Below are 21,668 nucleotides of genomic sequence, written 5' to 3' on the forward strand. Positions count from 1 at the left end.
CATGGAAGTTACCTCCGCGCCCGCAAGATAGCTGCTGCAGCCTGGACAAAGCGCGACAAACATGGGGGCATGGTGCCAGAATAATGGAGACTTTGCGCTCTTTCAGGAAAAACAAAAATCTAGTGAAATTTAAATAATAATGCCATTTTGTAGGTATGCTTTGGAACAACCCTGCTGCTTCCTGCGGCGAGACATCTGGAGTGGGACAGATTGGATAAAGGGATCAGTGGACATGGCCTGCCATTGACTTATTAGTATGGTGGAGCGTATGAATTTCCAGGGGTTTGGCGAAGTGGAGGATCCTGCCAGTTTTGAGTTTCCGATTTTGACATGAAATCCCAAGTGACTCTCAAACAACATATAACACATACCCCTTCCTAAATGACTGCACCTTAACTTGATCTGATCGCCACCAAAACTCGGTGAGAATTGAAGTGTGGTCCCTTCACTCTTTGGATCTGACTTTATGACTATGGTGGTTAGAACCTAGTGATCTGCGCTGCCAATCAATTCATAGCTTGCAGCTTACATGCGACCGCTTTTGATCGCCTTCATGTGCAGAACCGCTGCCACAGGGGGAAACTGCACGATTCTCCATCTTCCTTAGACTCACTTGTTCTGAATGCAGCAGGCAACGCACCCTCGATTCATAGCGTTAGCACAAGCAGCAGCCGTCAATCTAGCTTCTGTCAGCATCAGGATGACTTGGCTATGGTGAGAGCTTGCTTCTAGCGCTAAACCGCTATACACCAGGTGGGGGGCTTTTGGAGCCACTATACATCGTCTCGGAACTAGTGACGTCCAGCAAACCGCAGCGCCCCTTTGTGGAACGCACAAAGTCACATGCACATGCACGTGCACTGAAAAATTTTGTTTATGTTCAATTTGCATCCATGTTTTTTTTTAAAACTACCTCATGCACGCATTTAGCATAGATTTTACTTGGTCTCAAATACATCATGACAACACGACTGCATAAAATTGTTGTTTGAACCGTTCACGGAGAAGGGGAAACTACACATCAGAACATATCGAGATTCGAATCCACACCAGGGAACTTGGGAAAGGTATGTCAGTACAAGAATGCCCCAAGCTGCTAGATCTCGTATGGTATTATGGAACATTTAAGTCGCCGACATTCTGTACTAAACCAATGGCTCTGAATGTTCTCGACGGTATACTACGCGGAAAGCTGGGTTAGAAGCGCAGACCAAGCGTCATCAACGCAACTTGAGCAGCCGGAACGAAAAGAATCCCCCAGGTTCCAGGGAAAATGGTGATGGCACCACCGGTTCGTGTTGATGATAAAGTGGGTGTGCTGCGACTGCTTGTACTACTCGTCGTGTATGCTTCAGAGAGAATCAAGTCTTTTAGTTTGGAAAAATCTGGAGAGCCCCAACCGGTCACAGGGTCCCAGCCTTGCGTCGCATTAAATCCTTCAGTGCCACACCCAAGGTTATTTCCCACTGTAATGTCATTAAAACCCTTGCCACCAAGATGGTACAGAAGCGGGTTGCTGAGTGTATTACGTCGGCAGACTTTCTCACCAAATCAAAATCACTCACATAAATCCAAGAGACTTTCGGCCATTAGAAATTAGAACGTCGTTCAGTAAGGAAATCTGAGCGCGGCAGCATAGCAAGTATTAAGTTCGTGAATCTCGCTAACCGGTGGAGGCCTTACAATAGCAGCGAATGATGGTGCGGAGGCGCTGGTGCCTGAGATCTGGGCCGGAGCTCTTCCGACAATGACGGTATAGTAGACAGAGAGCGCTGAAACATCTGGAAATCCGCGCCCACTTGTGTTAAAAAGACCTTGAACACCATGGTATGAGAAAATGAATTAAGTGACTTGTACTAGTGGAAACGCACCTTTCTGCTCGGTGGCGTAGTTGGCGATGTAACTTGGTATTGCGACATCTTGATACGAGGGTCGGGGAAAATAGTTGCTGAACCCTCCACCGGAGAATGAAATCGCTGTTTCAGGATCACCCACGGTGCCACCCACGGAGGTTACACTGGAGTAAATTTAAGATATGACAGACTGTTCCACCTTCAAGCTACACTCACTATGGACAAGTGGCAGGAAACGTTGGAGAGAACGCATTGACCGGAGTGAAACACGGTCCCGAACCTGTTGGGTCTATTCCCGTCCCAACCCCTGAATCGCCAGAGGAATGGATGATAGTAACGCCTCTGGCAGCCAGTCGAGCGTATAGATTGCAAACGCTGTATGCGTAATCCTCAGGAACGAACCGTTCATCCTCACCTGAAAATGCGTGTCATACACAACAGTCCCACAGGTTGACGAGTCGACGAGAAGGTGTAGGTGGAAACGCACCATAACTGGTTGAAAGTACGGCAGGAAGCTCTCCGTCACTCTTCGATAATAAATAATTTAGGAAAACATCATACCTATATGATAGTGAGATTGTCGGTCAAGGGGGTTCCTGATGCACTTACGGCTCATTGGTATTCGACACGTTTTCTGGGGTGTGCAGACCTCGGCCATGAGTAGAGTAAAATACTAGCATGTTAACCAAGCAATGAGGATGAAGTAGATCATGGGTGACTCTGCAGTCAGCTCACTATTACGTATAGGGAACTGCGTATTTCTTTAGGGTAAGAAAGTAGGTTGTCTGGGAGGCAGTGTGACTGGGACTTACCGAAAGGCCTCCAGCATACTGGACGTCCAAGTTCTAGGCGATCAATTCAGCATAGCTCGAACAAGTCAACTTGGAGTTCAGGGGGTAAGTTTACCGCTTCACTTCCAGCAAGGGACACATTTTGAGGATTAATCCCGCCTAATTAGATATTTAGAGATAGAGCAGAACAACTCCACGCATCACCCTACCTTTTACCAACTCTACTTTCAAAGTTGAAACGTTCGCAGCAGCTGGAAAATATGTTTCATAAAATAATTTAAGGTCGCCGAGGTTTGCATACTGCTCCAGATAGCTTGTTGTTTCATGAAGCGTAAGAATAGCGTGTCTGAAACGACTTGTCAACTTACCCAGTAATGCCAATAACATTATTAGACAGATTTTTAGGGGCGTAATCTCCAATATTATACTGAGTTTTGATGGTGTCCAGCGTAACAGGAATTGGCTCCGCCGCTATGGTCACTGGAAATTTCGGAGGGATCGCTCCGAAGTGGGGGCGGACAGTGCTTCTATATGGCTTAATATTACCAAAGTAGTTTGTGGGTTGTACGGAAACAACATGATGGAGAAGATCCTCCGGAAGCTGGTAAGACGGTGTCCTCATAACTTTTCGACCCGATGACTGGTGTTCGTATACAAAGTATTTGGTCCCCAATAACCGCTCGGCTTCTGAGATGGTGACAAGGATGGAAAACCAATCCTTCGCGTCGGAAGCCCATCGAATAGATCCCAAATCTACATCATACCGCCTCAAGTAGTCCATCACGGCAGAAATAGATTCTGAACGGGGGGAAACTAGCACGTTCACATCGTGTTTTGACAGGCGTCCCTGGCGAGTCCACCTAGGATTCCTTGGATCGCTGTTTTCATAAAGCCGCCGTTCAAGCTCATCAAACCTTCCCGGACGCAGCGAGAAGGCCAGCTCAAAACGATGTTCAGGGGGAGCGACGTAAAGCAATCTCCAGCCCGGAGGAATCGCGATTGAACTTTTGAATACGAAGTTGCTCGATAGTGCAGAAGCCGCAGCGATACAAAGGAACGGAAGCCACAGGAGTATAAGCATCGACCAGGATGCTCGTTGAGACTGCGTACGCCGCTGGAGGTTGCGGTGGAGGCCTGGTTGCGATACACAAGAGAGCCAAGAGCAAACAATATACAACATCACTGAATAAGGGTCCCAATTTCAAATGGTTGAGGTGTATAATCAATACAGATTCGATGGTTTCGTTCGTCCACTGGTTCACGGCGCCCAGCACTCATAGAGTTACATCGTCGCTGCCTAATCCTAACAGCTGTCATTCTTTGTTTAGCCTTTCACTTTTCCTCCGACTATCGGCCCAGCACAATCGATTAGGGATGACGGTATCCCCGCTGAGATTTTACACAACCCACTTGCAACAACAAAGTTATTGGGATTTGAGCGTTGAGCTTGCCTGCGCCCACTTTAGAGTTCAGTCACAACGTTTCCTGTCGGCGGGAAACGAGAAACGACACCTCGCCCCCCATTGACCCAAAGAACTCAATGAGATCACCGGAAAATTCTCCTGGCGAGAGTTGTGTCGTGAAGTGGCTGCCCTGTCGAGTGACAAGTCGTGAGAGGGAGGGATGGTTCATGTCCACCGTCAGTCCGCTGGGCGAGGCCTCATACCTCTTTGTGGTAGCGAATAAAGGTGAGATTCCGTGGTTTTAACAGTTGCCTGTATGGGTGTCATTTTTGTGAACAGAAATGGGGGAATCCAATTGCTCGGTTCCCTTTGTGGGTTCGTCTCAGCCATACTGGCAGTACCCACCAGACTGGAAATAACTGTAACAGAGGGGTCTACGGACGTAGAGTGACTTATCATCGGTTACGCCACCGGGAAGAACTGAATGCCATTTGAATGTTTCTTAGTCTCGCCCACGAATAATATTGACAATGATGGCGGGAAAAAAAATAAGCTCGTACCTCATAAATATGTAGTTGCATAAGTTTGGGTGAACCAATATAGCGTGAGAGCTGTCAGAATCATATCAAGTGGCAATAGAAAATATCCCAGGATGAAGGTACTAGTGAATCGGGAGGCGAATTGTTTTCTCTCGAGACTCGGAGGACGGAGGGTTGCCAGAGGGCTTTATCCCACTGCCAGGAACGTGCGTTGGAGGTTTCGAGGCTCTTACTTGTACATGTCCTAGATCGAATGAAGTCATTGACGCGCCAACCAAGGCGTTTGGCTTATCGATAGAGCAATCGGCATTCATGAGGATATTGCAGGTGTCGACCAGCAGCACAGCACATCCTCGCGAACGTGTGTACACGTCGGGTTCGTTCTGCGTTGAGGATCCCTCATTATTTAGGCCATCTTGCACCGACCTCTCACCGCCCAATCTCACTAAGGCATGGCTCCATCGCAAAAGGCACCATATCAGTCTTCCGGATCAGCGTAACGGCTGTTGAAACAGACGTCCTCGAGACTCACAACACAATCCAATGCAGAGAATGGCCTAAGAATGACCAAACCAAGAAGCGCTGGACACCACCAGGCCCGGAGGAACGAGGGGGAAAAGACCCACCCGATTCTTGAGCACCCTCGATCTTTGCACATTGCCTCTCGATACCAAATAGCTCTTCTGCAAAGAATTGGACGGCCTTACAGCATATCAATCTCACTGCATAACTGGCACAAACTACGAATACAGGATGGCGAGATTGGGTGAAGCGATGGATCAGTCTGCCAGGCAATGATGGTTTGTTGGAGGTAGGTGCCGGTTTGTGTTTAACCAGGGGTATCTCAGTAAATGCTAATGCGAAGCGAGCACACGATCGTAGATCGAGTTCCATTTCACCTTCATCCCCTTCCCCCAATGAAAATGCGACACAAATTTCAGAAGCAGCGCCATTTTAAATGGTGATAGATGTCCAAAACAGGGGCCACCCTCAAGCCAAGGTTCGGAATACAAAAATCTTAGGCCTCAGGGAGGCCACTGTACCGTCCGTTCGGATTTCGGGGTGCATGCGGCCCAGCCCAAGGTTCTTCATACGAAGCAGGTTGCGTATTCCCGGCTATGGTCGTAGGCTGCGAGAGACCCTGCGGATAGCCAGCGGGATCCCCGCCTGAACTTGATCTTTTGAAAACTAACATAGCGAGAACTGCAACCAGGGCAAGGCCAACCACACCTCCGACTACTCCTCCTACAATGGCGCCAGTATTTGAACTTCTGCCTCCACCGCCCCCATTGTTGGTGGCAGTCGTGGTAACAATAGTTGGGTATGTGTCAGTGGACGCAGAAGTCGTGACGGTGGAAACTGTGAAGCTCGTGCTGGATGTCGTGCCAGTGGACGAAAACACCTGAGAACTCTCGGGTTTATCTACCGGGACCGCAGGAAATCACCACGAGCATCGCAAAACCATCAACCGGTGCAAACGTACCACCAACGCCTTGTGCAGCATCAATGTTGAAGCTAGAGAAAATAAGTCGTCAGCATGAGTCTTAATTAGGGGGGGGGGAGGGGGGGGAACTGACATTTCATTGTAGATAGAGGGCTTAATGTATGCCCAGTTGGGCACGAGAGTGCCGGGAGGAATCAATGATGGCCGATATTCGCCTTCCACGATCGCAATGCTGCTACAGTTAGCTCCCCAGTTAGGATACCTGGATTGTGCATTAGAGAGGGGGGCATATGTCAGTTAACAGTCAGCACACGTTATGTATGTCCGATTCTGACACGCAGCGCACGCCGACATAAGTTGGTACACTACAGAACTGCAGTCGCCTATTGAATGTGGCTCTGAGTTTTGAAAACACAGTGAAATTGTTGCCTGGGCAGAAGACATACACAAGTTTGGCTCATAGCTCGTGTTTAGTTTTGGACCTTTGTTTTGGTGAGCGCGGCGTAGTGTAAATCGCATTATGCCCTTACCAACGTAGTGGTAGCCGTCGGGAAGTGCATCCACAAACCATCCTAGTGTTGTCAAGAGTCAGTCATTGGTAGGGGGGCATACTAAAATAACCTTTCCTGCATCACACACGCCTTGAAGTTCCGAGGCGACTTTGCAAGGCGATTTTCTGACGAACATTTGAGGTACAAGCGCGTAGGCGATTCCCAAGTCATTAACTCACCCTGCGCTATTGAATGTCTAAAGGATTACTGAGTAGCGCTCCATAAGATGCAGCCAGATAACGCTCTTACCCAGTTCCAGCTGCTGAGGCAGGTTGCATTGGTCTACAAAGCAGGCGTCAATTCCGAAAGCCAGTCAGTGCGGTCAATCCACTCGGACAATTCTCAAGTACTTGAACTGTGAAAGGTACGTACATCCTGAGCTAATGTCTCCTCGCCTCCAAGGACTAGAAAGAGTACGAAGGAAATAAGGGTCTGGCGGAGATGCCAACCTATCTGAGGCGAGCACCCTTGTGGCATTGGCCTCTAAAGTGAGGGCGTCACTCTGCGCGATGAGGAAGGCCTCCAAGCTCAGAGAGAAACGAGCTTTCCTTGAGCCTTTTATGCAATTCAAGGCACCGGCTGAATGTACAACCTCGCAAATTCAGTCCTTTCTCTTGGCAAAACCCACATGCACCTATGCACGAGCACGAGAACAGAATTGATTACATAATGTTGGTCCAATTGCTGAGCGTTGTTTGCAATCCCATAACATCACTATCCCCGCGCTTGCTGAAGCCCGCTCGTGCGTTGTTTATTCCCTTTGCGTTCCGTCACTTTTCCCCCTGGGCTAGTTTTATACCTTATGCCACCCCGTCAGGATCGCCCCGTCAGACTGCGCATATTTGATAGGAGATTCCGGTACTCGGAATCTGATGGTTAGCCTGTCAACCAGTGATGACTGGGGGCAACCAAATACCATCTACTGGAGCTCTGTGAGAGCACTCTCAAACTTAGCGCACGCGATTCACATGGATCGGGCAGGTGAGATCACCTTCGTCTCGGGGGTCGGTTCTGTTGGTGCATCCAGGATCGGTCGTAGGCATCAGACGCTCTTTTCCACTGTCCTGGAGGCCACGGATTGGTGTGTTCGTGCTTACAATACGAGGTGAGCGAAAGCCTGTGACATTCTCGATCCACATATGCATGCGCACCTCCTCACGACGAATCAAATTCCTACCGGTGTGAACATCCGACCACTCTATCAGCCGAACCGAACTAGATTGTTGTGTTTGACATTCTAATTTGGGCCTCTTCCCATACTCTGCTCCGTTCGGAGCAACTCGTTCAAATTTGGAGCCGAGCACATGCGAGGCACGCCAAGGCATGCCAAGGTATGTCGGCTCGTGGAGGCGCTTATCCAAAGGCTCGTCTTTTGATTTGGTACTTGGGTTCCAGGCAAGTGGTCAGTCTGCGCTCGACAGGCGTTGTTTCATGAGGCGGTCGATAGACTCAGGTACATCGGCGTGGCTCAGGCTTCCAAAACCAATACTCCTGTCCATATAATACTCCTCAAATTGAATACATTCATAAGGCCAAATGTCTTCACCGACGTCTCTCCTTTCGTTCCCTAGGCCTTGGTAGCTGTAGGCAGGTTCGACACTTGGTTCCTGGTTCTGGTTTTGAAAGGATATGGCGTCTGCGCTGAACGTTCCTTCATTCCAGGAGTCATGGTGTGGCCTGGGTACTGAGTGATTAACTCTTCCGCGGCCATGACCACCTCGGAGGACATGTAACACCATGACTCCTGGAATGAAGGAACGTTCAGCGGGACAAGCCAGACGCCACATCCTTTCAACAACAGGCAAAACCAGAACCAGGAACCAAGTGTCGAACCTGCCTACAGTAGCTTCTAGGGCTCAGGATTCCTGGTTCCGGAACGTGTTGTATGTAGTAAGACGTCGTCTTCTCAATCTCGAGCGCACTCATCTGATGCCACGATGGATTCAATAACTGGGGAACGCCGCCTGAAGCGGCAGATCCCGCTACTCTTACCTCGCATGCATGTTCACTCTCAACATTGCTATTGGCTGAGACGAAGCCCGAGATTCGCTCTCGCTCTGCGCATAACTCTGATTTCAGGACCACGTAATTTACACTGCAGCCATGCAGCGGAACTGTATGGGGCAGAGAAAGGACCCTGGGTTTGGGGGTCATACAGGACCTTGTGCATAGGACAATTGAGTTTGGGCGTAGGACCCGCTACGGAGTAGCGGGAATTTTCCGTCAAACGCTTCTCTTCTCTTTGCTCTTTCTAGCGTATGGAGCGTTAGCGTAATGTGTATGTCTTTTTGAAAACCAGCCTTATCGGGAGAGGATTGATGTTATCCATTACGCTTGCAGTCGAATGTCACTTGTCTCTCCAGCTTTAATTGCGTAGGTGGGATATCGAGCTATGTCTGTTCCAGGGTCGCTCAAACACCCTCACTTCTCCAGGCGTTAAAAGCGCCAAGTGAGTCAATGACTTTAAGAAGTTGTCGATGAACCCCCTGTAAGGTTGAAATGATTACCAGAGAAACCCTATGTAAAGTTGCGTCAAAACTTCAAGCAGTATGTAATGAAGGTAAGGATCGGATTTGCGCTTGTTGTTCGCTTCCTGAACCTACTGACTCGCGATAATCAGGATGGTTCGTGCCTTCCATCCCGCCAGGATATGACTGTATTGGTGAGAACGTAACGCTATTACCCGAACTTCGTATGCTCAGCAGCAGCTGATGTCGGCGTGTGGAGCGTGCCAGGACCGCGCATTTATCTCGGGTGTCAAGTGACTACGGTGACTCTAATGCGTAACTTAGGTACTTGGCATGGACGATTGACTGCACCAACATCTCGACCTCGGAGGGCGTGTCTAACCCGCCATTGATTCCTCGTGGCACTATTGTACCCCGCTTCAGCCTTCCAGCTACGGTGGACTGTGAGTTCATTTCACCCAGTTGGAGATATATTCTAACATTTGCATTTCCCAGATTCAACGTAGAAATTGCGAAGCAAATTGGCGGTGCGCAACATTCGTCTTTTCCTGAAATGCTTCATGGATCGCTCCGATAGACGCACCCGAAAGTTCGCGGTTGTTGCCATTGAGCACGACGTCTTCCACACCACAACCTCCACGACTCCTATGACTCCCACGATCCCACCATTTCCACGGTCAGCACCCCTACCACCCACTCCCACGACGACGACTACTTCCGAGGTGGCAGTAGGGGAAGAGGCTCGAACACTGGGGCATACATGAGAGGTGCAGTTGGTGGGTCAGTTGGCTTTGCTCTGGGCACAGTTCTGTGACGGGACCAAGCACGGTCCCTTCGGACTCGCCGCGAATACATGTGTCTAGTACACCCTTGCATCCCAACCAGGAGGAATGCAGTGACCATCCTGAGGCTCGATCATCCCCTTCATGGGGTTCTTCTGTAGTATTTAGAAGTCCACCCCCCGATCGTCCACCCCTTTTGAGTGTTTCCATCAGTTCCATCATGCTCCTGCTCGTTTCGAAATTTGATTGTGAAGCAAGTCGTGACACAGACCTTGCCAGAGTAGGGGATATTTTTGCAAGGTTGAGACTTAACATCGTACAGCTAGGTATCCACCTTACTCATTCGCGAGAAATTTACAACCATTGCTTGGCTCCATATCAGACGGGATAGAATGAATGGGATTAGTTGCTGTTATCAGACTGCAGCTCCGGCATGGGTCGTGGATCGTGGGTTCCGGGTGGTGGGATCGCTCATCAGCGTACGAACTGAGGGCTCTTGGCAGGTATGACTCAGAAATCGGCAGGCGCCGATTATCCGGCCAATTTCGATGACATGACATAAGCGTCGCGCGGTTTACACCCATCTGAGCCTTGAAGGCTAGCCTGAAGCTTCTGGTGCCTTGTAATCCTACCCGTGGGTCACACTAGGGCCACACTGGGTTGTATTGTGATAGATCGCGAGAATGCAATTTTCACTCAAAGGACCGATCGCGCAAGCGCAAAGCTCACTTGGGCTCTCTGCGGCTGCTTCGCTCCTCCGCCAGGGTGCTATCCTCTTCATGCTTCTTCTACCCCTTGGAGGTGGTAGGGCATCAGCACAAAGTGTATGTACAGAGGTTGACCTTACTCAAATATTTGACAAGCGCCGACTGTATGATTAATCGGTGCCTACTTATAGACCAATGCGACTTGCATGAGTGGCTGGGACTGGGTGAGACACATTATTAGGCTGCACCTCACTGAGTACCGCTCAATAATTTTCAGTCATTCAATAGTGCAGGGTAAGTCAATGACGAAATGCTCGCCAAGCGCCAGCGCCTCGAATGATGATTAGAAAAAGCCCTTGCAAAGTCGTTTCGGAACTTCAGGCCGGGTGTGCTGGAGGCAAGGGTTGACTTGACATCCTTCGTGTGGATGACTGACTCTTCTCGATAACACTAGGATGGTCCGTGTCCGCCATTCCTGCAGGCGGCCACTACGGTGGTAAGATATAGAATGATTCACACGACACCGCGCTCACCAGACGACAAAGTCCCGCAACCAAACACGAGCAATGAACCAAGCATCTGTATGTTAATTCGACTCCAGCAACGATTTTGTTTAGATTTTGAAACCCGGAACCACATTCGACAGGCACCTGCACTTCGATAGTGTACCAGCTGTTATCGGCGTGTGCCGCATGCCAGAACGGGACATACGGATCGTGCGTTGATTACTTAGTCTCTACACCATCACTCTGTCTAATGCGTAGTCTAGTTATCCCGGTTGGACAATTTATTGCACCGGCATTGCGACGGTGGAGGGCGAATACAAAGCATCTTTGATCCCCCCCGGCACCCTGGTACCCCACTGGGCCTACATTAAGCCCTCCGACTACGCTGGGCTGTCAGTCCTTTCCTTCCTAATGGGGTTCATGCTAACATCTTTTCCTCCCCGCGATGCGTAGCTTCAACATAGAAGCTGCAAAATTGATTGGCGGTAGGTTTCATTCAATTATTTTTGTATGCTTACGGTGATTTTGTTGGATCGTCACGGTAGATACACCTGAAAGCACGCAATTGCTGTCATCGTCTGTTGCGACATCCGGAGCAAGCACCACACCCTCCATTACCACGACTCCCATATCTACTTTCACATCTACAACCACTACAACCACTACTAGTACCACGACAACTACCTCCCGTGGTGGAGGAAGCACAAACACCGGCGCGATTGCCGGTGGTGTCGTTGGAGGTGTCGTCGGCCTTGGCTTGGTTGGAGTCCTTGCCCTGGGGATCCTCAGTCGGAGAAATCCGAGTAGTAAGGGCGTTTCGCAGGGGGCCCCATCGCTGCCTACGACAATGGGTGATAATACACAACCCGCATCGTATCAAGAACCTTTCCCTGTACCGCATGTGCCTCAAAACGCGCAATATGCGAATCAAGGATACAGTGGCTATCCTGAAGCTTAATCTTTTCTATTGGGGGGTTGGTTATCGAAGTCAAGCACGCTGAGCCTCGCGGCAGCATCCACAGTATTGCTCCTGACCATTTTCCAGATACTGCGAGTCTCGGAATTTGTGTTTTGTCTGTTGAGACTGAGCTGGGACTCGGACCATGATGTAACGAATACCTTTGTAGGATTAGGAACGATGGAGTATTAAACAGCTCGCGCACAGTGCCTGTCGCTGTAAATGCCGTTGCATTTTTATTAGATCTTCCCTGGCAGGCACACTCGCGTGCGCGCCATGGCCCTAGAAGTGTTGGTGGGTAACTGACCTCGCCTGTTTTAATAGTGAAACTGGCATTTGTACTATATGTTACACAGGCACTTGTCATTAGAAGTATCGGAAGTATACCAAGGCTATATTGATATGAATGGTGAGCCGCCATGATGGTGACGGCTGGAGGCCGGAGACTAAATCTTAGTGAGGTGCACGGGGGACCCATGACTTACAAGGGCGGGTCACCATCCCCCATCCCGTAGGGTAAATCCCGCACTTAAACACGGGGGAAAGCCACCGAGCTTAACCCCTCGGGGTCTGTGAGGTCGGCGTAGGTCCCAAGAGCAAGTGGGTTTCGGGGATATGGGGTGACAGTGGCAGTATGATCGGTGGAGTGATTAGGGGGGTAGGTGACGGGGTAGATGGCAGAGCAAATGGCGGGGAACACACAGTTCACTCGTCGGTGGAACCCGACCCTCGGGCCTCACTAGAAGGAGTTCGCTTTTTCGCTGCGGGGGAAGCTGGTCCCTGATTTGGATATTGTCATCATTGTCATTTTCAGCCGCTTTTAAGTAGTTTGGTTGTTTCCTGGAGTAACAAGTCAGCAAAGAAATGGAAGGGGGAGAGAAGTAAGTCAGGAGCGTTGCAGTAGGCACACTTTTCGGTCAGGCACTAGTGCAGGCTTTGCGACAGCGCGTTGGGCAATGCCATGATAAGACATCTTGGGTTTGCGTCCTTCCATGTCAGTCAGCCCAAAATCTTTGTATTCTTGGGACATTTCCTAAATGCCGTGTCATCTTACCTTGCTTGTCAATGTCATTACCTAATGCTCAAACTTTGGATCAAGCCGCAGGAACCGTGAGGCTTGGGACCACGCGCACTTCTGAACTCCTTCCCGGAAGATGACCTTCATCCATTTAAAGTCAGGTGTAGGAAGGGCCAGTAAGGTAAGTGTATCATAGTGTCCGAATATCCATACCAGAGGATACGCCAGAGAAAGACATTGGAAAGTTCCGAACAATTCGTTGGACGAGCGCCACCTTTTTCAATCCACACACACCCTCGCACAACCATACATAGAAGAGAATCATATTCGAACAGTATTTGATTCATAAAATAACATCAACACTTTAGGAAAGGAATCGCAGAAACTTGGGTCCTATTCAGTGTTGCCAACCAATGGAACCTGACGCCTTGGGAACCGGTGCCGTTAAACCGGATCTGAGTTTGATCGAAGGCGCAGCTTTATTTAGCTTCATAATATGCACTGCCTCCACCGATCATCCTTTGCCATGGGAGCTAAAGTTGATGCGTCGCTTAAATTGAACGACGTCACGTTGACTCAAGTTCGTCATTGACACATCACTGCGTTGAAGTGTACAGCACCCAGACCACAAGTCACGAAGGCACGCGCAAGCCGAACTTCGTATTTGTAAGCTCATAGTACGGGTGTCATTGTCAGGGGGGGGAGTGCTGGTGGTGCTGGGTATGTCGAGAGGTTCCAGGGCACAGAATGACATGTTAAATTAAGCATCAAAAATGTGCCTCCAACGGAAGGATGTAGAGTGGATAGGTAGGAAGTATCGGTGGAGATGTTCCTGAACGATAATAGATGACAAGAGACCGGGGGGATGCGAAGCGTACTCGTTGCACAGAGAAATAGCCTTTGAACTGCAGCACTATAGAAAAAATTAGACTTCAGGTGCACCACTATATCTGTGATGCTCGGGCTGGATCGGCGACACAAGGTGCAATTCCTGAAACGGAGGATGCGGAGAGGTAGCCATACTCGGGAGGTTCGTGGAGTTTCTGCGCCATGAGCCACCGGAAGGTGGGGCGTATTGACTGGGATCCGTGCCTGATCCCAACCCTCCCACGGCCCATATTGCAAGGACTGCAACCAAGCCGAGGCCAACCACACCCCCAACCACACCTCCTACAATTGTACCGGTGTTGGAGCTTCCGCCTCCGCCCCCTCCCTTAGTGGTTGTTGTGGTAGTGGTTGAATGTTGGCTCGACGACGTCATGGTAGATATAGAGGACGTCGTACTTGAGCTTGACTCGGATGACGTGGTGCTCGATGTGAGCAACTGCGTACTTTCGGGTGTATCTGTCGGAACCATCCCATCAAGGATAATGAGTATCTCAAAAAAATGTGACGAAGACAAATGGAACATACCCCCAACTAGCTTGGCAATTTCTATGTTGAATCTAGGAAAAGGAGGTTGGTACAGCTTGAAGATGTTTCTGGTGAGTGAAATAGACTCACAACCCGCCGTAGCTGGAAGGTTTGATGTAGGCCCAGTTGGGCACCAGACCACCGAACGGGATAAATTTCGGATTGTATTCGCCCTCAACAGTCGAGATGTTGGTGCAGTAAATTGTCCAAGCAGGGTACCTGGATTGTACATCGGTATGGCGACAGGAATCTGCGATGATTGACATACGAGATAAATGTCAGGTTTTGGCATGCTCCACACGCCGACATTAGTTGGTATACAATGGAGGTGCAAGTGCCTATCAAAAATGGGATTTTGAGTGATCAAACCCGATGCGGTCGTCGCCTAGCTAGAGCACACACAGTAGTTCGGCTTATTTCTTGGATTGTCCGGTTCCGGGCCTTTCCTGTCCAGTAAGCATGCTGACTTTAAATCACGTCCTGCTCTTACCAATATAATGCCATCCTGCCGGAAGGCTGTCTATAGTCCATCCTAATAAGTTGGTACAGGTCAGTAAGAGAATTGAGAACGAGTACCGGTATGGTCCTGACCTCCATAACACACTGCCTGAAGTTCCGAAGCAACCTTACAAGGGTTATGTCTGGTGGTTATCGGGCAATATAAACATGCCTGCTGACAAGCGCCAGTCGGTGACCCACCCCTGGCTATTCAACGCCTGGAGAAGATAGCGTTCTTTGTGCAGATCTCAGAGACGTAGTCCAATATCCCACTCACCCAATCAAAGCTACTATCACAAGTGACATTGGTCTACATACAAAGCGCGCGTCAATACAAAGAGATGCATAACATTAACCGTGATCGAACCCATCCTCAAAGGACCAAGTTAAAAAGTAGTTCCCTAGAAGAACGCACCTGTTGCGCCAGAACTTTATCGCTCCAAAACACTAGAAAGAACAAGAACAAGGTAGGCGCCCGACCGAGAACCGATCCAATTGCAACATGAGGCCAAAGGGCGGGCGACCACAGGGCGATTCGCCGTTGTAAAGAGGGCATTCCTCGGGCAACCACCTTGTATAATATGACCAACACAAAAAATTCTGGAAGGCTGGAAGCCGCCTCAATGAAAATGTGGTGTTCTCTATCGGCTGGGGGACGACAACTCAAAAGTGGAGCAGCATTCGGGCAACGCCTTATCAGAGAGATTAAGGACACCCGAATCGGACTTATTTCTTTATTTTCTCACCTTATTTTTGTGTATTTATCTCGACCCCTGCCCTTGGCGCTCTCACGAGCAGCCTACAGTCTCACCGGCTGCAGTCTGCAGGGTAAATATCCAGAATAAACAACAATAACAACAAACATCTACCGGCTGGGGCCGTTCCGACTATGTAGCTTCGGTACATATGTGATCAAAGCACTTGGTAGTAGATCCAAGTATCCAATAGAGGCTGATAATCTGCCTAGCATCCAACTCGATTGCTCCCCAAATCTATCCCACAATCCCATCAAATGTGCAAGCCCGGGCACCAAGTACTCAAACGCACTGGGTCATCATATACTTATGTGGATAAGTTCCAAGCAAAGGCCTCTAACTAGCTAGGATAACTAGGCGACGACTGGGATCTCACCGGTGACTGCACTGTCCCGGGCCGCCGCGATCTGAGTTGAAGTCGGCGGGCTTAAGGGTGAGGGTTCAGTGGGGTAGCTCCGCTGGGATACTAGCTGCACTGATGTCTTACCGTGGGTCTTGTGTGCATACGGGAACTTACAATGGCAGAGAACAGAATTCCTAAGGCTTCGTTCGGTATGGAGAAACAGGTTTCTTTGGTCTGTTTCTTCCTGTTTCTTTAGGTAGAAGAAATGAGAGAGAATATTGAATTGAAAAACTGGAAGAAACAGGCCTGTTTCTTCATACCGAACGAAGCCTAAAGGTTGTGATCAAGGGCGCCTTCCAAAATGGCACAAAGGATATTACATGAGTGACGCTTGCCGCGCACGAGAGTGGATTTTTGAAGTGGACTTTAAGTCGCATGCGTTGGAAGGTGCAAGTTTATCGATTATGTGCCAAAACAAATTCACTGTTCTCTCCACAATAAATTCGGCCAACCCCACTATACTGCTTGACAACCAGAAGAGATATGCACCAGTGGTGAGAGACAATTACGGACTCGGGCGCCGCTGCCGAGCTGCAACCCAGAGCGGCCCGCCTCCACAGGCCCGTAGCTGAACCGCGAGGAGGGTGACGAAGCCGCGTGTCAAGCATCACGCCCTTGGGCCGAATGTCGTGAAACCGGCGATCCAGGCGACAGAGGAGCATGTCCGTGGGTGTTCTCCATTACCGCGGGTAACACAGAACGACCCTGCGAGTGTACGGCAGGACCTCCGTCTGAACTCATCTTTTTGAAGATCCATATCGCAACAACTGCAACCAGGGAAAGGGAAATCACACCTCCAACTACGCCTCCTACAATCGCACCGGTGTTCGAGCCCCTGCCCCCATGTGCACTATTGGAAGCTGTGGAAGTTGTGGAGGTTATGGTAATGGAAGTTAATGTATTGCTTGTGCTGGACGTGCTTGATGCGGTGCTACTGAGTGAAAACACTCGAGAGCTTTCGGGCGCATCTAATAGTCAAACCATCCCGCGAATACACGATAAGGATTTCAAGAATGGAAACGCACCACCAATTGTCTTCGCTGCATCCAAGTTGAAGCTAGGGATCACGGGCAAAGCGAGCTATCAGGGTATGAATTCCGATCGGAAGTAGCGAACTGACAATCCATCAAAGTCGGAGGGCTTGATGTAGGCCCATTGAGGTATAAGGGTTCCGGCAGGTATCAGCGATGGTCGGTATTCGCCCTCTGCAATCGCAATGCTAGCGCAATAACGGTCCCAGAGGGGATACCTAGATTACCCGTTAGACATGGAAGAGTAAGTAGACACAACCCTACATACCACGTGTAGGAGAGGTTCTGACATGCTCCACATGCTGCCATCAGCTGGTATACCACGGAGGAACACAGGCCTATGGGCGAGTTTAGAATTCAAGCCACTGCCAGGGGAGTCGGAGCACACACAAGCGTTTGGGAAGTAACCCTCCGAACTATTCGGCACTGGGCCTTTGTCCTTCAGCGAGCACAAGGCTACGTAAAGACTTTGCGCATACCGACGTATACCCATCCGGGAGGGAGCGTTGGAACGAACCATCTTCCTGATTGTCATCAACTTGACTGTCAGTGGAGAAAGTGAATGATGTGTATTAATGGAAACCTCACCTCCAACACCCACTGCAATAAGTTCCGAGCCAACTTTGCAAGGAGATTTTCTAGTCATTGGACCGTAAGCGCTGCAGCTGATACGTATTATCGACTTACCCTTGGGAATTGAAAGCCTGAAGAAACAAAAAGAAGATCAGTTGCACAACCCAACGAATGATGCAGGCCTATATGTTATTCACCCACTGAAAGCTATGGGGACAAGTCACATTGGTCTACAAGGCACCCAAAAATCCCAGGTGGTCCACGCGCTTAGCTTTCCTCGAAGGTTTAAAAACAAAGCCGCCTCCCAGAGGCACGCACCTCTTGAGCCGATGCCTTATCGACCCCGAAACCTAGGAGAATCTTGAAGAGACAAGCTTGGCGGATAATCAAGGCAATTAAAAGCAACCCAGTGGACCGTTGTGCAATTTGTGACTGAAAAGACGGCATTCTTTGCGTGATTAGCACCGTTCGATCCAAGCTCAGAGCAGCAGGCAGCCTCTCATTAACGAGTTAGAGCAGGAGGTCGAGGAAAAGCAGCGTTTGCAGTAGTCCCGTTAATCTTAACGCAACTTCCCCTTTGGCCGAACTGATTTGTCTATTTGTCTTATAAATGTTATGTTTGTTCTAAGGTCAAGATCTCGCGATCACAGCACTTTCAATATCATAGAATTCCATAAGACAGATGATCCATTCAGAGATCTGCAATTTGCAGGCTTCCGTCTGTTTGCACAAGAGCCGACATGACAAGCAAGTACAACGCAGAACAAGATCATATTTGGATAGCGTTCGATTGAAATGCCTAGCTCGGGCAAAGCTTAATTCTGAAACCGGAAAAAATTCCAGCCTCGCCTCAGAACGCGGGCCTGACGCCCTGTAGGAAATCAGCCTCAAGGCAAATGGTTCATCCCCCAGAGTTGGCCGAGCCTGCGGGGGTGCGGGGAAACGCACGGCCATGTGCATGTGGAGCACCGGATCCAAAAGCCAGAAATGGGCGGCCGCCAAGGCGCTTGAGAACCCCATGAAAAAGTAGCCTGGTTTTTATCCCATGGGACGTTGATCGAGCCGTGCCACCCCGGTTTCACACAACCGCAACGGTAATCAGTAATACCAGAATCATTACACAAATGTTTCGATCGATTACATAAGTCACTTGATACCACGTTGACTCAAAAGCTGGAAGCATGATTACAATGAAGGCGCCAAAGCGTATTTGGGAGCTCACGATGAAACCAATTTGTTAACAGTCCGAGAGGAGTACATGAAAAATCTGCACGTAAATATAAATTGAGCATCCAACAATAGCACCCCCAACAGAATACTTGGTACAGACTAGATTATAAATAATAAACCAGGTTGAAGAAGTTTGAGGATGATGACAAATAATAAGATAGGAAACGCAGGGCGTTCGTTGCACGAGGGGAAGGGCCTTCAGCCCGGAATGGAAAGCTGGGAACTCGTGCTCGATGGGAATATCTGCGAACTTTCAGGTGGATCTGTCGGAATAAGCTGCGTTTTCTCAAAGGAAAGAAACGCGACAAAGCTATTAATGCAACGAGTTGAAACTGTTCAGTAGTCCTAAACATCTCCTAGACAACTTCCCCGCTGGTTGGGTTGCCTCTGGACATCGAGAGCATTCAAATGCAATGGACATTGCCGTGAATTCGAATATTCTTACTCTCAACAACACGATCACGATAAGATGGGTATGTACATTGTAGTGGCCACATAGTTGGTGGTACTGATATGTATGGAAGGGCACTCAGCCCAAGACAAAAGAGTCTTGGGCCTATCCCTATCGTCCGACGGGCGTTATAACGAAGTTACCAACCAGATAGATGGGGCACAGGTGAGCGCAAATGCAGTTTGCAACAACCTCAACGTCATATATATATATATATTAACATGCGTGATCGATAAGGATCTCACAAAGCCAGTTCATTTTCTTGGACTTCCATACGAGGTTGCGCATCACATACTCACGTTTCTTGACTTCGATACCTTGCGCGATGGCATGAGTCTCACAAGTCGCAACGTTCGGCGTGTTTGCGCATATCTCCTCTTCCGGGGCTTCAAATTTTCTGCATTACGTGACCGGGAAGATTTCGAAAGGCTCGATCAGTTCATGAACACTACTTCGGTGTCTGTCGTGAAGCGTCTGAACCTCTGGGTTAGTACTTCCCGCGATGTACCTGAGGACAAGGTGCAAGAGTCTCTCGAACGACTTATAGGTATCTTCACCAAATTCTCACATCTCATCGAGTTGACTCTGTTCGGTGAGGGCAAGGATCTGGGCAGCTTCCCCACCATGTGGACCTCAGCACAATGTCAGCTGGAGACCATTACGTTATCTATATATGACGATATCACACGATCAAAGTGGGGTGGTTTCTTGACCTCACAACCTAAGCTTCGGCACTTGGCGATATATCGTGCCAGAAATTTCGAGATGCCCCCAATACCCTCACTCAAATCTGTGAGGGTTGAACTCGGATGTGGGCATATCCGCTTTCCTGACAACATGTCGTCCACTCTGCGTGCATTGGAATATCTTTTTGTCGGAGGTGTTGACACATTATCCCTGTCGGACATGCCATCTTTGAAGCAGCTCCATTGTTCCGATGTGCAGAGATTGGTTATGGATTCGAAATTTCCAAACCTTACGGACGTCAACTTGCATTCCATAAACAATTTCAATTTCATTCCTCCTGCGATTCCACTCCCTTCCTTATCAAAGCTCCGTATGGTGGATGTGCCGCTGCACCTTGCACGAGGATGTACAACGCTCGCCTCTGTGGAATTCCTGGACGACACTTTAGATTGGCCGCGTCAACCTCACGATCTGGAATCGCTCAAGGATTCTGCATTGTCACTTCGCAGCTTGACCATTAGAGAGGACCATGGATCGGATAGCGAAATCCCACCATCCTATCAAGTAATCAAGACATTCACCTTCCTCGCCGATTTGACGATCCAATTCGGCTCTATTCTAGTTCGGCTCTGCTGGTCCCCTTTCGACCAAAAATGCCCTACCAGCTCTTTATTTGGCGTTGTGAAATCGTTAAAATACCTTCAAACGCTCTCCTGGGAAGTCAGCGTGTTACTAGTGGACCCGGCCGAGCGTGACCCGACCGAGGATTACTTCGATGAGGGGATTGTGGGTTGGCTCGATGACATGTCGGATGGCTGCGCGCGTGCCAGTCCCTCGCTTCTCCATGCCGAATTCCGTTGTGACGGCTTCGTGTATATCCATGACATGCTGAGTGAAGAGGCAGCAAAGCTAGGCTGGCGGATGAGACATACTAGGACCTCTATCGCAGATCCCTTTGAAAAGTGGACTGTGAAAGAGGATATTTTACGGCGGTACTGATTCATGTCTTTTTTTTTTCAAGCTCTTTTGTTCATGTTGTATCATCTCTTTCCGTGCTCTCCTCTGTCGATTCACCTAGCTAGGCGTTTAACTTTGATCGATTTGCATCTTTTCCATGGACCGAACTTGCAACACACAACTGCCATGATTGTCACCATGTATGGATCACTTGAACCTAACGTGCGTCTATTACGCGTTGTGTTGCATCCTGGCCAAGTACGCATGCATTATAGTTGAACGACCTCTATGTAGACCAATGGTTGCGGTGCGGGGGGGCAGTCGGAACGGTTGTCCCGGTCAAAATTATTTATTACTATGTCGTGCGTGGGATGTCATGATGACAAACCCCCTGCTGTTGTTGCTTGTGAATAAGCAGCCTTGACCGGCCCATGGGAAAAAAAACTGGCCTTTGCGGCGTTGACTGTACATTATTATATACTTGACACGACGTCATCGTGCCCGTGCCATCTTTTGTGGCGGATCAGCGGATCAACCCAATGTAGCCAATCGCTCTCGAGTACCGAGTTATGAGGCTACGGTCATGGTCGGCCGATGGGGGGAGTGGTGTGGCGTGAACCGTTGCTCGACGACGCGGCTCTGCGACTTTT

The 21,668-nt window shown here is 49.3% G+C and overlaps 7 protein-coding genes across 7 annotated transcripts; 2 read left to right on the forward strand and 5 right to left on the reverse strand.

Moving 5' to 3' along the window:
* Window positions 1-963: 963 nt before the first annotated feature.
* Window positions 964-4,225, reverse strand: EI90DRAFT_3158048 (tripeptidyl peptidase A). The gene is made up of 12 exons (XM_039066157.1): window positions 3,013-4,225; window positions 2,854-2,957; window positions 2,760-2,803; window positions 2,666-2,698; window positions 2,589-2,604; window positions 2,463-2,526; window positions 2,341-2,414; window positions 2,070-2,268; window positions 1,872-2,017; window positions 1,684-1,814; window positions 1,566-1,621; window positions 964-1,516 (listed from the first exon to the last, which is right to left on the reverse strand). The coding sequence occupies exons 1-12, from the start codon at window positions 3,822-3,824 to the stop codon at window positions 1,198-1,200; spliced, it is 1,998 nt and encodes a 665-aa protein (XP_038910524.1). The 5' UTR covers window positions 3,825-4,225; the 3' UTR covers window positions 964-1,197.
* Window positions 4,226-5,292: 1,067 nt separating this feature from the next.
* On the reverse strand, window positions 5,293-7,221 carry EI90DRAFT_3080383 (uncharacterized protein). Its single transcript, XM_039061876.1, has 10 exons — window positions 6,954-7,221; window positions 6,831-6,863; window positions 6,761-6,777; window positions 6,657-6,706; window positions 6,561-6,602; window positions 6,477-6,512; window positions 6,344-6,413; window positions 6,164-6,292; window positions 6,070-6,101; window positions 5,293-6,008 (listed from the first exon to the last, which is right to left on the reverse strand). The coding sequence occupies exons 1-10, from the start codon at window positions 7,056-7,058 to the stop codon at window positions 5,605-5,607; spliced, it is 918 nt and encodes a 305-aa protein (XP_038910525.1). The 5' UTR covers window positions 7,059-7,221; the 3' UTR covers window positions 5,293-5,604.
* A 2,415-nt stretch (window positions 7,222-9,636) lies between these two features.
* Window positions 9,637-10,730, reverse strand: EI90DRAFT_2595008 (uncharacterized protein). Its single transcript, XM_039053287.1, has 3 exons — window positions 10,679-10,730; window positions 10,171-10,625; window positions 9,637-10,102 (listed from the first exon to the last, which is right to left on the reverse strand). The coding sequence occupies exons 2-3, from the start codon at window positions 10,413-10,415 to the stop codon at window positions 9,736-9,738; spliced, it is 612 nt and encodes a 203-aa protein (XP_038910526.1). The 5' UTR covers window positions 10,416-10,625; window positions 10,679-10,730; the 3' UTR covers window positions 9,637-9,735.
* On the forward strand, window positions 10,232-12,282 carry EI90DRAFT_3080396 (uncharacterized protein). The gene is made up of 10 exons (XM_039061877.1): window positions 10,232-10,655; window positions 10,730-10,762; window positions 10,816-10,832; window positions 10,886-10,935; window positions 10,993-11,034; window positions 11,084-11,119; window positions 11,185-11,254; window positions 11,308-11,436; window positions 11,498-11,529; window positions 11,590-12,282. Exons 1-10 carry the CDS (start codon window positions 10,515-10,517, stop codon window positions 12,000-12,002), a joined length of 963 nt encoding a protein of 320 aa, XP_038910527.1. The 5' UTR covers window positions 10,232-10,514; the 3' UTR covers window positions 12,003-12,282.
* A 1,577-nt stretch (window positions 12,283-13,859) lies between these two features.
* EI90DRAFT_2595214 (uncharacterized protein) lies at window positions 13,860-15,773 on the reverse strand. The gene is made up of 11 exons (XM_039053290.1): window positions 15,678-15,773; window positions 15,347-15,623; window positions 15,209-15,241; window positions 15,133-15,149; window positions 15,025-15,074; window positions 14,924-14,965; window positions 14,836-14,874; window positions 14,702-14,771; window positions 14,524-14,652; window positions 14,434-14,465; window positions 13,860-14,364 (listed from the first exon to the last, which is right to left on the reverse strand). Exons 2-11 carry the CDS (start codon window positions 15,485-15,487, stop codon window positions 13,946-13,948), a joined length of 972 nt encoding a protein of 323 aa, XP_038910528.1. The 5' UTR covers window positions 15,488-15,623; window positions 15,678-15,773; the 3' UTR covers window positions 13,860-13,945.
* A 1,188-nt stretch (window positions 15,774-16,961) lies between these two features.
* EI90DRAFT_2595074 (uncharacterized protein) lies at window positions 16,962-18,231 on the reverse strand. The gene is made up of 8 exons (XM_039053288.1): window positions 18,012-18,231; window positions 17,891-17,923; window positions 17,808-17,824; window positions 17,709-17,758; window positions 17,600-17,644; window positions 17,511-17,546; window positions 17,389-17,458; window positions 16,962-17,338 (listed from the first exon to the last, which is right to left on the reverse strand). The coding sequence occupies exons 1-8, from the start codon at window positions 18,138-18,140 to the stop codon at window positions 17,173-17,175; spliced, it is 546 nt and encodes a 181-aa protein (XP_038910529.1). The 5' UTR covers window positions 18,141-18,231; the 3' UTR covers window positions 16,962-17,172.
* Window positions 18,232-19,969: 1,738 nt separating this feature from the next.
* Window positions 19,970-21,359, forward strand: EI90DRAFT_3080418 (uncharacterized protein; the record flags this gene model as incomplete). The annotated part of the gene is made up of 1 exon (XM_039061878.1): window positions 19,970-21,359. A coding segment is annotated over exon 1 (1,055 nt), but the record flags the coding sequence as incomplete, so codon positions are not given.
* Window positions 21,360-21,668: the final 309 nt, after the last annotated feature.

Source organism: Cantharellus anzutake (genome assembly GCF_015039405.1).
Source record: "Cantharellus anzutake strain C23 chromosome Unknown EI90scaffold_81, whole genome shotgun sequence".
Classification (NCBI taxonomy): domain Eukaryota; kingdom Fungi; phylum Basidiomycota; class Agaricomycetes; order Cantharellales; family Hydnaceae; genus Cantharellus; species Cantharellus anzutake.